The sequence below is a fragment of the Sprattus sprattus genome, assembly GCF_963457725.1.
Source record: "Sprattus sprattus genome assembly, chromosome: 4".
Classification (NCBI taxonomy): Eukaryota; Metazoa; Chordata; class Actinopteri; order Clupeiformes; family Clupeidae; genus Sprattus; species Sprattus sprattus.
The window spans coordinates 26697599-26712262 of record NC_137923.1 but is presented as its reverse complement, the minus strand read 5'-3'; the positions used below and the strand labels follow the sequence as shown (position 1 = coordinate 26712262).

Here is a 14664-nt window from a genome sequence, read left to right as displayed (position 1 = left end):
AGCTCTGAGCAAGTGGCAGGATGTTCACCGTCACAGTGTCCCGTGGGGCTTTCGGTTGGAGCTGTCACCATGGGAACAGGGATGGTGCACGCTCAGTGGGATACATGGAAGATATACGCACTGGCAGACCTCCCAGAGATCCTTCCGGAAGACTGGAGCGATGAACGAGGGAGCGCTGAGGGTGAGAGAAGTGAAAGAGAGAAAGAGACTGAGAGAAAAGAGATGCGCTCAGAAAGAGCCATGTTCATCACCCCCATAGAAGTAGAATCCTTCTCCAAAAGACAGATCCAGACCGTACTAGAGGACCCTGAAGAGGAGTGTTTTCTAACTGCAGATTATAGCGAGCGAGAACACACAACTGAGACTGTAACTATGGTGGGAGAGATACTGGAAGAGAGACACAGAACTGAGGCTTTAACTATGGTGGGAGAGAGACACACAGCTGAGACTGTAACTATAGTGGGAGAGAGACTGGGAGAGGGACACACAACTGAGACTGTAACTATAGTGGGAGAGGGACAGACAGTTAACACTGATTCCTCCACCCAGGAGGAGGTAGACTGTAACACAAACACAGACTGCACTCTGTCAGAGGAGGAGTTGAGCTTCAGGAGGAACTTTTGTTCCACCCTCACTGACGAGTTCCACATGACGTCTGACTCCGGTGCGGATTCGACTCAGGTCTGGCTCGGTTCTGGCAGTTATGCATTCTGGTCGGAGACCGTCACCGATGAAGACATGGGCTACAGATCTGAGACCTACACGCCTTACTCAGTGGAGGGTCAGCACACACGAGAAGCTTTTAGTGTGAGTGATGGAGAAATGGCCTTTGTGCGAGGATTGTACCCAGCAGATATGGAGGAAGAGGCTAGCTGTTTGGTGTCAGCCCATAATGCCTTTCTTCAGGTTGAGACCCAGGAAGAGAGCGCAGAGAAGAGCTTCATGCGGTCTGGTTCTGCGTGGACTGCCTCCGAGCTCTTCCCTCCCCCGGACCGGTACGTCCAGAACCAGGAGGAGGTCATGTGGGATTTGTCATGGTCAGCCCAGAAAGAGGCTGAAGACATCAGAGCAACTTGGTCCGAATCAAGGGAGACGTCAGCTGTGGTTTCCCCTCTGATATCTGAGGTTCCCCAAGGCTTCAGGAGGCCTGTAAAGGTCAGAGCATCCAGAGCGGAGGAAGAGGAGGATTTTACAGAGAGGCATCTTCATGAGGGGCAAGAGGTCAGCGAGTTGGAGCATGCTCAGGACAGCCTGCAATCCAGTGTTGTCAACGCTCGCTATGTCACAAAAGTCTCGCCAGCGCTCCGTGTGGTGGTATGATATCAAACAAATTATCAAAAAGCATTGGTAACCCAAATAATTACACCACCTGCTGCCTCCACAACTGTTCCTGCCCCCCCACCTGACCCCCACCCCCTCCGCCTCCATTCCCACCATCTGGTGCACCTCCCTCACTGCTGTAACCCCCTAATGGACGTAAGGCATACCCTTCCCTTTAACACTGTCTAAACGTTTAGAAAAAAAGGAGGCCGCTGCTGTCATGAACGGTGTAGATGACGCTGCCGTCATGGGCGGTGTAGATATCGCTGCCGTAATGGGCGGTGTAGATGATGCTGCCGTAATGGACGGTGTAGATGACTCTGCCGTCATGGGCGGTGTAGATGACGCTGCCGTAATGGACGGTGTAGATGACTCTGCCGTCATGGGCGGTGTAGATGACTCTGCCGTCATGGGCGGTGTAGATATCGCTGCCGTAATGGGCGGTGTAGATGATGCTGCCGTAATGGACGGTGTAGATGACTCTGCCGTCATGGGCGGTGTAGATGACTCTGCCGTCATGGGCGGTGTAGATGACGCTGCCGTAATGGACGGTGTAGATGACTCAGCCGTAATGGGCGGTGTAGATGACGCTGCCGTAATGGGCGGTGTAGATGACGCTGCCGTAATGGGCGGTGTAGATGCCGCTGCCGTAATGGTCGGTGTAGATGACTCTGCCGTCATGGACGGTGTAGATGACTCTTGCATTAGTGACAGACCAGTAAATTGGTGAAAAATGGAAGCGATAGTTGTCAAGAGAAAGAGGTACATGAGAGGAGATTTTCATTTCTTTTTCAATTCTATTTGTTATTTTTTATTTGACTTTTTTTGGATCAGGACCAAGTCTGTTCCATAGGTAGTAGTGATCAGTGCTGTTAGGCATGTCCCAGCAGGCAGAGGTGTACCTCTGATCATGGGGGTTCACCTTCTCCCTTCAAGCACTGTACCGTGGCTGAGCTCATGAAGGCAGATGGGGGAGGGGGGTCTATAGATCAGTGAAAGAAAAGAAAGCTTCAGTGTTTTCCCTTTCAGTTTTTCTGTTTTGTTCATTGGTATCTTTCTATTTCTCTTGATTATTTTTTTCATTTTTACTTCTTTCATTTCTGTCTCCCTCTCTCTCTTTGTCTGTCTCTGTGGTTTCTTTCACTAGTTTTTCACTAATGGTTTCTGCTTTGGTTTGTTAGCATGTGCAGGCAGGCAGGCAGAGTTGAAAGCGTCTAGTGTAGCCTTTGAGTTTAACTGTGTGTCTGTGAATGTATGTGTGTGTGTGTGTGTGTGTGTGTGTGTGTGTGTGTGTGTGTGTGTGTGTCTGTGTGTCTGTGTGTCTGTGTGTGTCTGTGTGCAAACATTCTATTCAACCTCCAAGTTGTTTGTAGTGTTGTGGGAGGAACTGTACTAGTACCACAAAGCCTTGATTTTATAACTGGGTATGTGAACTGAAGTCCTGCTTTCTGAAATACACTCCAGGCACCGTAATTCAGCCCTGATCACTTCCTTTAAAGGCATCTCTTTTTCCTCTCTATCTCCCTCTAGAGGCCTATAGCATGGCTGCTGTTCTTTTCCCTATCTAATTTACCTGTGCCACTTCTTATTACTGCCATTGCCACTCAGGTGGATGTGGGTTGTTGTTGTTTTTGTAGCCTAACTAGTGATCTCTCTGCTGTGTGTGTGTTTGTGTGTGGCCTTATGAATTTGTGTATTGTGTTTAAATATGTGTGTGGACCTTCAAGAGTTTGTGTGCGTGTGCGCCTTCATGGATTTGTGTGTGTGTGTGTGTGTGTGTGTGTGTGTGTGTGTGTGTGTGTCAGTCTAAAATGTCCTACACAGGGTGTCCTGCTCCGTGCCGTTCCATACTGAGTTTTGAGGGCGAACCATGGGGTCACCTGCAGGTGCTGGAGTCATCTTTAAACTCCTCACTATCATCACTACAGCACCCTCTTTCATGAACTCTTAGTACATGTTTAAAAACCTCCGACTGAATCTATTTAGTGTTTATTAACAATGTATTAACCTGGAACAGTTTCCCTTTGTTCAGCATCACATACCACTGGACCTGGATCACACTTCTGACAAGAGCCAGTTTGTTCATTTCTTGCAAACCAAAACTAGATTTCTATGCTTTTTAACTGAGTCATTTAACTCTTGCTAAAGCTCTTTCCACACTCATTGTGTAACTTCTTAGTCTATCATTTGCTTGGTGTGTGTTCCTTTGCTAAGGTGCAATTGTTGTGCAAATGGTGTCTTTTTGTGTGACGTTTAATCTCTGAACTGTAATATATCATCATAGGCTCTTAAGGAGAAAAGGGAGACCGTGAGAAAGAGAGATGAAGGTGATTTCTCATGACCTCTATCTCTTATAGAGCACTGAGCTCACAGAGCAGGACGCGGAAGGAGTCGGAAGGACCCTTAAAGAGGAAGACTCCCCACCATTTTATGGTTCCCTGCTGGAGAAGGAGCCAGAGGCCAAAGTGATTGACCACTCCACGTTTGAGTGCCCTGTTGTGGCTACACGGGAGGAGGGCTCCCCCTGTGCCCTGATCTCAACTGCTGAAGAAGCTGAAGGTCAAGTAGCAGAGGTGGAGGCCCAAGAGAAGGTGCCGCCAGTTGAGGTGGAGCCCAAGGGGACCAAGACCCAAGAGAAGGTTGAGGAGGTGGTCGATTCTGAAGGTGAATGCATGGTCTCACAGGCCCAACCTGAGGTGTGCAGTGCACATGAGCCACCAGTAGGGGGCATCACTGAAGATCCCTGCAGAGAGGAAGCAGCGTCAGCAGTAGAAGGGGATTCGGACATGTGTGAAGTAGTAGAGACAGAGACAGGGAAACAGCTGGAGCATCCACAAGAGGGCGCAGAAGAGCAGAATGAAGCACCTCTTAAGGGCTCAGTCACTGGCGAACAGAAAGAAACTAAACAGGACAACCAGCAGGAGAATCAGCCAGAGGCCAAGCAAGAGGCTCAGATGGAGGATTCACACAGAGATGCCCAAGAGCATCTCGTAGACGAGCATAGGTCAGCCCTACAGATAATCAGCCAGCTAAGGGGATATCTAGAAGATGCCAGACAAGAACCTGGTGTGGTAGAACCAGAGTCTGAAGCAGCTCTGTGTCCAGAGGAGCATGTTGAAGAAAGTCTAGAATTTTCCGATGACAGTGAGGTTGCTGTGGTATTTACTGAGGGAGCAGAAGATCCTACACTGGAATGCTCTTCTGGAGAAGAAAAGCCTGCAGCTACTCCAGTGCAGCTGGAAATGATGTCGTCTGTCAGCATTGACAATGAAGACAACTTTAACCAGTGCTCTGACAGGGCAAGGGAGGAGCCTATGCAGGAAGAGGCAAAAATCAGAGTGGTTGAAGAAGAACAGTATGTCGAAACGGTACCTGAAGACTCATCCCAGGATCTGGTTGTAGATACAGAAAGGCAGCGGATTGGCTCAGGCAGTTCTGTGGACACCACAAAGCTCAAGACCCTGTCCTGTGACCCAGATGAGGAAATACGAGTCCAAGAACCCCTTAAGGAGACGGCGCCTGCCTTGGAGAAGCTTGAGAAGGAGTCTGATAAAGACGTTAGCCCTGTGGGACAGGGCTCTGTCCAGGTGGATCCCTCACCTGAGGGCCTTCGAGGGGATCAATCACCTGAGCAAGACACCATGGGAGAGACCAGCACCTCTGAAGCCATGGACCTGGAGGAGGAAGAGGAGGAGGACAAGAAGGAGGAAGGTGAACAAGGCCATATAGATGAGCTTCCTGCCCAGCCTCTGGAGGAAGCACAGAGTAAAAAGTCAGAGGAGCCTGATGCTAAAGAAGTCGACTTAGCTGTCCTGACACCAGAGGAGAAGAAGCCAGCTGGAGAGAAGCAGGGAGTGATTCAGGAAGAGCAGCAGGAAGTGAAAGAGGGCAAACAGGAAGTAGAGCCTCACAGTGAGGTAACCCAGCTCTGATGGTTGTTACAGGGTGAATAACCTCACTCCTGAGTGATGTGTGTGCCTGGCACCTACCGCTGACTAATACCAGACGTCGTAGAGCCTCTCCCGTCGCTTTCACTCTTTCTCTTTCTCGCTCTCTTGTTTATTCTCTGTGTGCTTCAGTCATTTATAAAAAATCACAGTTTTCTTTCAGGGAAGCATTCACAATTTTGCATGGGCTCAACACAAATGACAATCATTTCACCTGCTGGCATGATGGTGTTTGAAATGTAATCGAATGATGGATCTGATTTTTCCTTTCACCAAGTGGAGTCCCAAATGATATCACATTCCGTGTGTCACTTCCTCAGAATTCCTTTTTCCATTATAGGTTTTGTCACGGAGACCAGTTCTGTTGATTGAGTTCTGTCTAAATGTGTGTCCTGATGCATGTGTGTGTGTGTGCATTTGCTGCATGACCTTCACAGGAGGCTTGTGGCATGGAATTATCATTTAGACATTCAGTGTCTCTATTTTCGAATTTTACTTTTATTTAAGATGTCTATTCTTAATTTAAACTAAAGAAACATGAGATGAGAATTCCTTCCCTATTATAGTTTGGTGTTTGGTGATAATATTATTCAAAATGATAGATGGTGCTGTATTTGTATATGACAGGAACACATTCAGTTGTGTCATATGCAGGGTGATTAAATATTGTGTAGTGCAGGAGTGAAGTACTTTTAGATACAGGCATCGCAGGAAGAGCTTGGAGTTGTGCGTTGAGCTGACACCTGTTCTGTCCATCCTGTGTGTCTGTGCAGGATGCAGAGGGAGGGGAGGCTGCATCCGAGGAGCCGGAGGAGGAGTCAGAGGAGGGATCAGAGGAGGTGCAAGGGGAGGAGCCGAAGGAAGAGCCAGGGACCAAAGACCTGCCAGTCGTTCACACAGAGACCAAGACCATCACATACGAGTCAGCCGAGGTGTGTGTGTCAGGCATGAGAATCACTCACCTTTCAGCGAAATTCGCCGTTTTGAAAACAAAATAGGTGACCTACGTGAATCGTGTAGATTCGATGAGTTTTGTTTTTGTGGGGGGGGGGTGGACATATTTTTCATATTCAGATGACATGTACATTTGTACTGAACTAGTGCTGGCGGCGGCAAGGTGCTCAGTGTTGCCAGATTGTAAATTGCGTATCATATCAAAGGCTCAAAATGATCGTATTTGGAGGATAATGAATTATATCTGTCAACACTGGGAAAGTTTGACCAATGACAGAGCTCGCGCAAGAAGGTGGAACGTAAGTGATACCCTTTCCAAAACGTGTAAAGACGTAATAACTCATTTGTGAAAGACCCAGAGAAACAATAATATCCGACGAGGCAAAATCCCGGACAATTTTGGAATCCCTGCTGGACGCATTTTTTTTGTGTGACCGTAATGTTACCATATAAAACGTTAAAACATGTGTTCGGTAACTTAACGGGATGATTCATTTCAAGGGGCATAACCTTCAGATACAAGTATGAAAAAGTTAGCAATGATGTGATTAGCCTGGTTACGAGACGGCTACGGTGTGAATAACTGATGGAGTAAGATAATTTAGCTACATTAACTCAAACGCCACGGAGACTCCCTGTTCTAACTTTGAATCGCTCTGTTGGGGCAAAGTGACCATTGCAAAGGTGTTTGACTACAGACTGTTAACGTAGCAAATAATTCCTACTATTTCAGCCAGTCAACTTACAAGCCTTGCAGGTATAAAACAAATCATGACGTCAGATGACCATTTTCAGTCTCGTTACCATAAACAAGACCCAATACAGTGCAACCCTGAGCACTGACATGATAAGCACTTTGGTGACAAGAAAGGTGAGCATGGCTGCAAAGGGGACTCTTGTCACATGGAAGGCTTCAGTGATGCTCTGCTCAAAAAGGCCAAGTCGCCAAGCTATGAGGCAAAGCAGTCAAGAGCAAGTGCCACTGGAAGTAGATAGATGGATACTTTAATAGGAGCTTAACATATTTTTAAATATATATATCCAGTTATTCAACATAATAAATCAGCGGCGAAAAAAACAATAGAATCATATTTTCTTGACAAGAATTCCATAAATGAAAAGAGATCCTTACATTTTGCATCATTTAGTACTTCTAAAGAACATATGATTGTATTGTTTTTTTCGCCGCTGATTTATTATGTTGAATAACTGGATGATGCGAGTGCATGGAAATATTAACGCGAAGGGCCTCGCCAATAAAATGTATTGAAATCTGAATTACATAACATTGTATTGGCTGTCAATCATGATGGAAGAGTAGACAAGTTAAGTTACGGCATCTCTCGTGGGGGCTATGCATTAAGCCATTTGTGGTGCCCTTACCACATTGTGCCTCATATACTGTAAATGATAGACCCAGTGACAGGCTGGCATGAAATGGCATGCATAATACTAAGTAAGGAGGCCAAAATATTTTTTGACTCATGGCTGAAGCTAAGTTTCTCCAGCTCTCCCCAAGTTGGAAAAAAAGCATCTCAAACTTCATCAGATTGACGCTTTAAAATATGGAATATTTAAATTTTACTTACAGGGGGGGCACGCCCCCGGACCCCCCCAGAGGGGTAATATCCTCCTCACCTTTTTCACCCCTTACCCGTTTTCATGCCTGGTGTGTGTGCGTGAGTGTGTGTGTGTGTGTTTCTTGTCATGAGCTTAGCAGATATGTGTTTGTTTTCGTGTGTGTGTGTTTGTGTCTGTATGCTTATTATTACTTCATGTGTGGTCTTTTTTTTGTGTGTGTGTGTGTGTGTGTGGTTTGTTGCTCTTAGGGAGACACAGAAGCTGACGCGGACCCTGGTGTGCTGATGAGCGCGCAGACCATAACCTCAGAATCAACCAGCACTACAATGACCACGCACATCACTAAGGTCAGGGGTCAGCTTGGCTCTGTCCACTTTGTCGCCTGTCCCACAGGAAGTTAGCCAATCAGAAACAGATTAGTAAGTCACATGAGTGGTGGCATAAGTTCCTCTCTAACATGTGAGAAGCATGGGACTCCCACATGAGCTGGAAATGCTTTACTCTGGAACAACAAAACTCACCCACAGTTCAAAATGATTTAGGTTTTCTTGTACACAAGTTACATTTTAATCAATCGTTTAATGCGTTAGTAAAATCAGTCACAAACATTTCTTCCTATTTCATTTCGACCAGTTTATTTACAGACACTGACAATGGCTTAGGCCGAAACGCGTCTGTGAATGAACTGGTCGAAATGAAATTGTAATGAGACAAGCTTGAGTGCGTTTTTTTCTACTTTAAGTGAACAATCTTTCACTCGCACCCAAAATCGCCTTTATTTTGGAAGTCAAGTGCGCATATCCTTACAAATTATCCTACATAAAAACACCACTTAACTTTACAGGACTAGAATGACTTGGAGACCTCTGATAAGTCATTGGTGTTGTCTCTCACTGGAAGTCATTTTTCTGGCCTGGTGTAGCGGGGACCGTGACATAGAGTTTAACATTCAGAGTTCATGGCACCAGGACCTCTAAAGCAGCGGGCCATGAGGGCAGAGGAAGCCAAAAGGGCCCATAAGAATGAGGAACCAGAACCAAGGGGCCCGCTATGTACCAGAACCTTTCCCGCCTGCATCCCTCCCTGTCCACCAGGGGCTTTTGACTTACTGGGCCAGTTCATTATTCTCATTTATTGTCAGTTCTTTACTTGGATATCAAAATGCGTTCTTGGCTACTCTGACATACCTTTGAGTGTCAAGGAAGTACGCAAGGGTGCCAATCATCGGGAGTTTACAGTGGGTTAAAAATGTATACAGAAAAATGTCAGGCCAAAAAAGACAAGCCATGCAGTTACAGAAAAAATAAATATGTCAGTCAAACTGTAGTAAACCCTCACATACCCATATGTTACATAGATAACTGCTTATGGTGTTTGTGTTACGATCAGCCTGGTCTTCTTCTCTTGGAGAGTTCAGGTGGTTGTGATCTGGTCAGGTATTGGTGTCCTGTACTAAGAGACCTGTTTCACTCCTGCAGTCAGCCGCCCAAACGTTTTCCTCCTCCACTTGCCAGGGAGTGTTTATACAGGAGGGCAATATGGCAGATCTCACAGCTGCTTTTGCCCTGGGTCATTCTCAAACAAACAGGCACTCAGCGCTTGTCAGTTTTGGCAGTTGTTTCACCTTATGGAATCTGTGGTGGAGGGGAGGTGTCAGTTCCAGGGTTGACAATCTGCCTCTTGCCCTCGCAGACGGTAAAGGGAGGCATCTCTGAGACCAGGATTGAGAAGCGCATCGTCATCTCCGGGGATACCGACATCGATCACGACCAGGTGTGCACCAAAAGAGTGTATGAAGCGGACTGTAAATTAATGAAATCGCTCTAGAATAGTTCCAGTAGTTTCTAAAGCAGTGAAAGTTGAATGCACACCTTGACAAAGCTGCACAGTACATTTTGAAACAGAACTAATGTCATTTTGTTGAAGGGATCACATACAGATCAGACCCTAGTAACTGAATATCTGTCCCTTATTTTTAAAAATAAAAGTATTGTCTTACAGTTCAGTTTGATGTGGTGGTTTAGTTGCTCCTCATCAGTTACAAACCCATTTGGTAGTTAATGACACAAAACGAGTATCCCTTTTTGTTAGTAGGTTTTTGTTGATGGTCACTAAAACAACCTCACTGCACCAAGAACTCTTAAGACTTGGCCATGGCAGTGGAGATACCGGTTAACCTGGCATTAATGCTGCTGGATGTCTTAGTAACTCCCCAGAAGCACCATCACTGACTGATCCAGATAAACCTATATCAGTAGATTCAGAATCAGCACATGACTGCTTCTGTTACATGTGTTTAACTCCTCTCGTCCTCTTCCTCATCTTCCTCTTTCTGATCATCTCACACCTCTTGTGTCCTGCTCTCATTTCATTCCTTCTTTTGTCTTCTATTTTTCTGCATCTCTACATCTTCATCTACCATGTGTGTCCTTCCCCTCTCTATCTCTCTCTCTCTGTCTCTATTTGTCCTCATTTATTTTTATACTCCTCTTCTCACTCGCCTTCCCTTTCTGTCTCTTGCTTTATTTCTATTTCTTCCTCTGTGCCATCCTCATCTCTCTTGTCATTGTTCCTGTTGTCTCCCATTCTCCCTCCTCCTCCTCTTCCTCATCTTTCCCACCCTCTGCTGAACATCCTCTCCTGTGTCTTCCCTTTGCTCTCTGTCCCACCCCCGACCCCCCTGGTGGCCTGCTGTGGCATTGCGCCCGGCCAGGCTCTGGCTCAGGCCATCAAAGAGGCGAAGGAGCAGCACCCCGACATGTCAGTCACTAAGGTAGTGGTGCATAAGGAGACGGAGATCTCCTCCACGGACGAGGTAGCCCAGTGACCCAGGTAAGGGCCTGCCAACGCTACCGCATGCCCCTGCCCTCAGTGTCTCTTGGCGCCGGGCTGGCACGGTGCCCGGCTGGCTGGCATGGCATGGCATGGCTCAGCTCAGCTTCAAGGTGGCGCTCATGCTGAAACCCTCCTCTCATGTCATCTAATTTTTCAGTTTCCATTTACACCTGATGGGAAAATACGATCTGTGTCTGGACAGCTTATCGCAACGAGGAAATCGTGGGTGTGGGTACAGATATGAGGGGTGTAATTGGATACGGTACTTGTGTCCTGGAACGTGGTTGGATCTGCCAAACCACTGATAGAGGAAGTCTCTCACATACATAGTAAACATAGTAGACATAGTAAACATTGTATGCATAATAAACATATTATGCATAATAAACATAGTATGCATAGTATGCAGACTGTTTGTATTAACAGCTCTGTGTGATCAGGTGTTAATGGTCACGTGTGTTTAGATGCTACCTCATCCAGACTCTAATGTCCTGGCACAGATCCCATGCTAAATCAGGGTGTAAATGGGGCTTTTAGTATGGCTTAAGCTCTGTTCCAGCTTCATCACTAACCAAAAGAGGGACTGGCCTCCTCTCTCACTCTCACTCTCTCCGACTCAGAGCGTGTTGCCTGTTTATATCTGACTCCGCCTCTCCAACACTGGCCCATCAAGCTCTAACTAACTCCGGCATTCCTGAGGTTCTAAAGCTGGCTGCTGGTTCTAGAACACTGGGTGATATAAATGTCACTGTTACCTCACTGATGGACTTAACAAAATGTTAAGTTGTCTTGTCGGTAGAAATGTAACGCATCATATAGGCACATGTCCGCACCATAGTAAGAGAACACAGTTCAACTGCACAGACATGTTTGCACACATAAGGACACAGTCACACAAAGACATATGCACGCATTCACACACACACACATTCACAAAGACATATGCACGCATTCACACACACACACACAAACCTACACATATGTACGCATGAACTCTCTTACGCACACTCAAAACACACACACACACTGTTCTGCACATTAACATTTGTATTGTGGAAAGACTCCGCTCAAGTGTGTCTCTGAAAAGGGACCAGTGTGCTTGTTGAGCTCTTCTCTCAGTGGAGGCGTTCTGAGATGGAGCACAACGCTCCTCATAAAAGCACAACAGCCCTGAATGGCATTAGCTGAGAGTGGAAAACATGACTTAATCACTTTCACCAACTCTCAGAGTCCTGTTACAAGGAAATGTGACACATTTACACAAAACACACACACACACACACACACACCCAGACACAGAACACTTGCTCACTGTGTTCTGTGGCATGTGTGTGTGTGTTGTTTTCCACTATCTGAGAAGTGAAGACCTTGGTGTTGTGTTTGCTCATCTTTGTGGCATGGTTTCATTGGTCTGTCCAGTGTGGTGTACCTCCTATACCTCTTTCAGTGTTTTCTTCACAGTGTTTTAATCCGGTTGGCACAGGAACAGGTCCTAACACTCCAGCTTGTTACCATGCTATGCTACTCTGAGGGATGTCTGTGTAACTGCCAAACCATCTCTCTGTTTACAAACATGAACAGCAACTTAGCCGTTGGCAGTTGCTGGTGCCTCCTCAAATTTGAATTGTTAAATGTGTGTGTGTCTGTGTGTCTGTGTGTCTGTGTCTGTGTGTGTCTGTGAGTGTGTGCTTGTGCGTATGTGTTTGAAGTGCTGTGATTGCCATGTGACACTTTACAGTGTGTGTCACATGAGCGCTGAAGCCTCACATTGACTGTTGTCGTGTAGCTGCTTCTTTCAGTTTTATTTGCTGATTAGTGCCTTCTTTTTGCTCTGTTAACCTGAACTATTTGTTTGTTTTGGATTTTTTGATTTCTCCTCTTACCTCTCTTGTCGGCGTTGATGTTGGTGCTTGATTGGTTCGGTTTGTGAGCATTGTAAAGGGTGCCTCAATGGGACGTGTCTGTGTGTGTGGGTGTGGGTGTGTGTGTGTGTGTGTGTGGCATTTGATGGTGAACAGTGAGTGGATTGGAGTGGCATGAACAAAGATTCCAGTGTGTCGAGCGGCACCCTGTGATCTTTGGGCACAACTGTGCAAAGCCTCATGGAATATTTCCTCCTCATGTTCCTTCTTTGTGGATTGCTGCTGGTGTTGGTGTTGACCTGCCCGCTACACTAACAACGCCCCTGTTCAGTTCAACATGGCTACCAATCAAGTGACTGATCAGTCTTTCTTTCTCCTCTTCTCTGTTTCTCTCTCTCAGGAGGATTAAGGTCTCATCTCTCAGATGGTGATGTTCCTTTTCCACCACCTCCACCGACCCCCCCCAATGAAACAGTGGAGACACCCCACCCACCAACCTGCCCTTTGGCCTCCAGTGCCATGGCAACATGGCACTCGAATGAACTCTTTGGGCATGACAGCCAATCATCCATCTGACTGGCTAACCAACCTTTCACACCAGGTCCTTGGTCTTGACCTTCTGCTGAAAGGGCCAATTATGTGAAAAGTCGTGCATGCCAACTAAGCATTTAGGCATCTTATAACGCTGCCAACACTTATCAACTGAAGCAGCTACAACCATGTACAACCAAAGGGGGAAAGGCTGGTCATTCAGCTGCCTTATCAAATCTCTGATTTTTTTAATTGGAAACAAATTATTATTATTATTATTGTTATTGCCATACAGTACATTCAAATGATAATTGATGTAAGCTATTTATAAAGGAGCACTCCAGAGCAGAGATTTTGTGGGCATTGCATGTTTGTGTTTCCATGTACACACAACAGCCTGTTGCCATGCCAGCAGAACTGCATTACCACTGGAAGAGTGCTCTGCACACTTGAGGGTTCTTGTGATCCAACGGAAGCATAGAACCTTCCAGAAGAACGTGTACATAAACCATACACGTGTATCTCTAGCTTAAAAAAACAGATATTTCTATTTCGATCATGTATTTTTTGTTGTTGCTGTGATATGATGTTAATTCACTATTTTTTGTCATTGTACCATTTCACCAGGTTCATTTATCATGTATGGGGCTATGAATTAAACAGACAACACAAATATGCACAAGCAAAATGCTTGAAAGGGCTGGCTTTGGCAATAATGTCGGCAGGTTCCCCTTCCTCTTATGTGATGATCTAATTATCTGATGGGATTGAGTCATTCCTAACAGTCATCCAGTCAGAATGTGGAGACATTAACTGTCCTTGATTTTCACTCTGAGGTTTGAAGTCCAACATTCAGTTATGCTGTTAACTGAAACTGGATTCCTTGTATGTCTTTTTCAAGTTAATTTCTGTACAACAGTAGTAGTTAGGACGCCACAGAGCGGGATTAGCTAGCTGACTGAATTTATACAAAGGTATTTGAACTTTTTTATGTCGTTCAAATGAGGCTGTATGTGTTCCCAGTCCCTGACTGTCCTTACTACCATTCTCATGAGCAACAAGCTTACAGGCACACACACATACAGACACAGACACACACTAACACACACACACAGGAGCTGAGAGCAGACTCTGGACCCGATATTGGCCAGACGCACGCTACAGTCAGCTGTCCAATGCTCTTATCTTGGTCACCCCATCATCTGTTCCGCTTGCCTCACTACACCACCAACCCCTGCCCTAACTTAAACCTCACACCAAAAAAAAACACAATAATAAATATTTTCACAATCATGGCATCTTTGTAGAGTGAAAAAGAGAATGGGAACAAAACAACAAAAAATAAAATGCCAAATGGATTTTTTTGTGATTTGTGTTTTTATTTTTAAATAAAATGTTTATCAAATCACCTCTTGTCAGTGTGAGTATTTTTTTCCCCCCAAAAGAGTGCAGTATATTATAAGTTCTTAAAAGAAAGAGGATGATACTGTAACAGCTGTAACTGTAGTTTAGACACGCAGGCACTAGATGGCGATGTGTTACCACTTTGTATCCACTGTAATTATATGTCTCTGAGCCTAGCTCGTAGACCCACAAACTCAAAGGTACACACACATTATAGAGGTCCCTTGTGG

General features: G+C 45.7%; 1 protein-coding gene across 1 annotated transcript in view; it reads left to right on the top strand.

Moving 5' to 3' along the window:
• Positions 1-14261, top strand: part of LOC308363817 (protein 4.1-like) — a gene marked incomplete at its 5' end in the record, with an annotated part of 37823 nt that extends 23562 nt beyond the window's left edge. The window contains 5 exons of the mRNA XM_080836692.1: positions 6041-6199; positions 8051-8149; positions 9495-9575; positions 10516-10634; positions 12900-14261. Of these exons, the coding sequence (XP_080692818.1) occupies positions 6041-6199; positions 8051-8149; positions 9495-9575; positions 10516-10629 (453 nt within the window). The 3' untranslated portion in view covers positions 10630-10634; positions 12900-14261. The remainder of the gene's footprint in view (positions 1-6040; positions 6200-8050; positions 8150-9494; positions 9576-10515; positions 10635-12899) is intronic.
• Between the last annotated feature and the right edge of the window lie 403 nt (positions 14262-14664).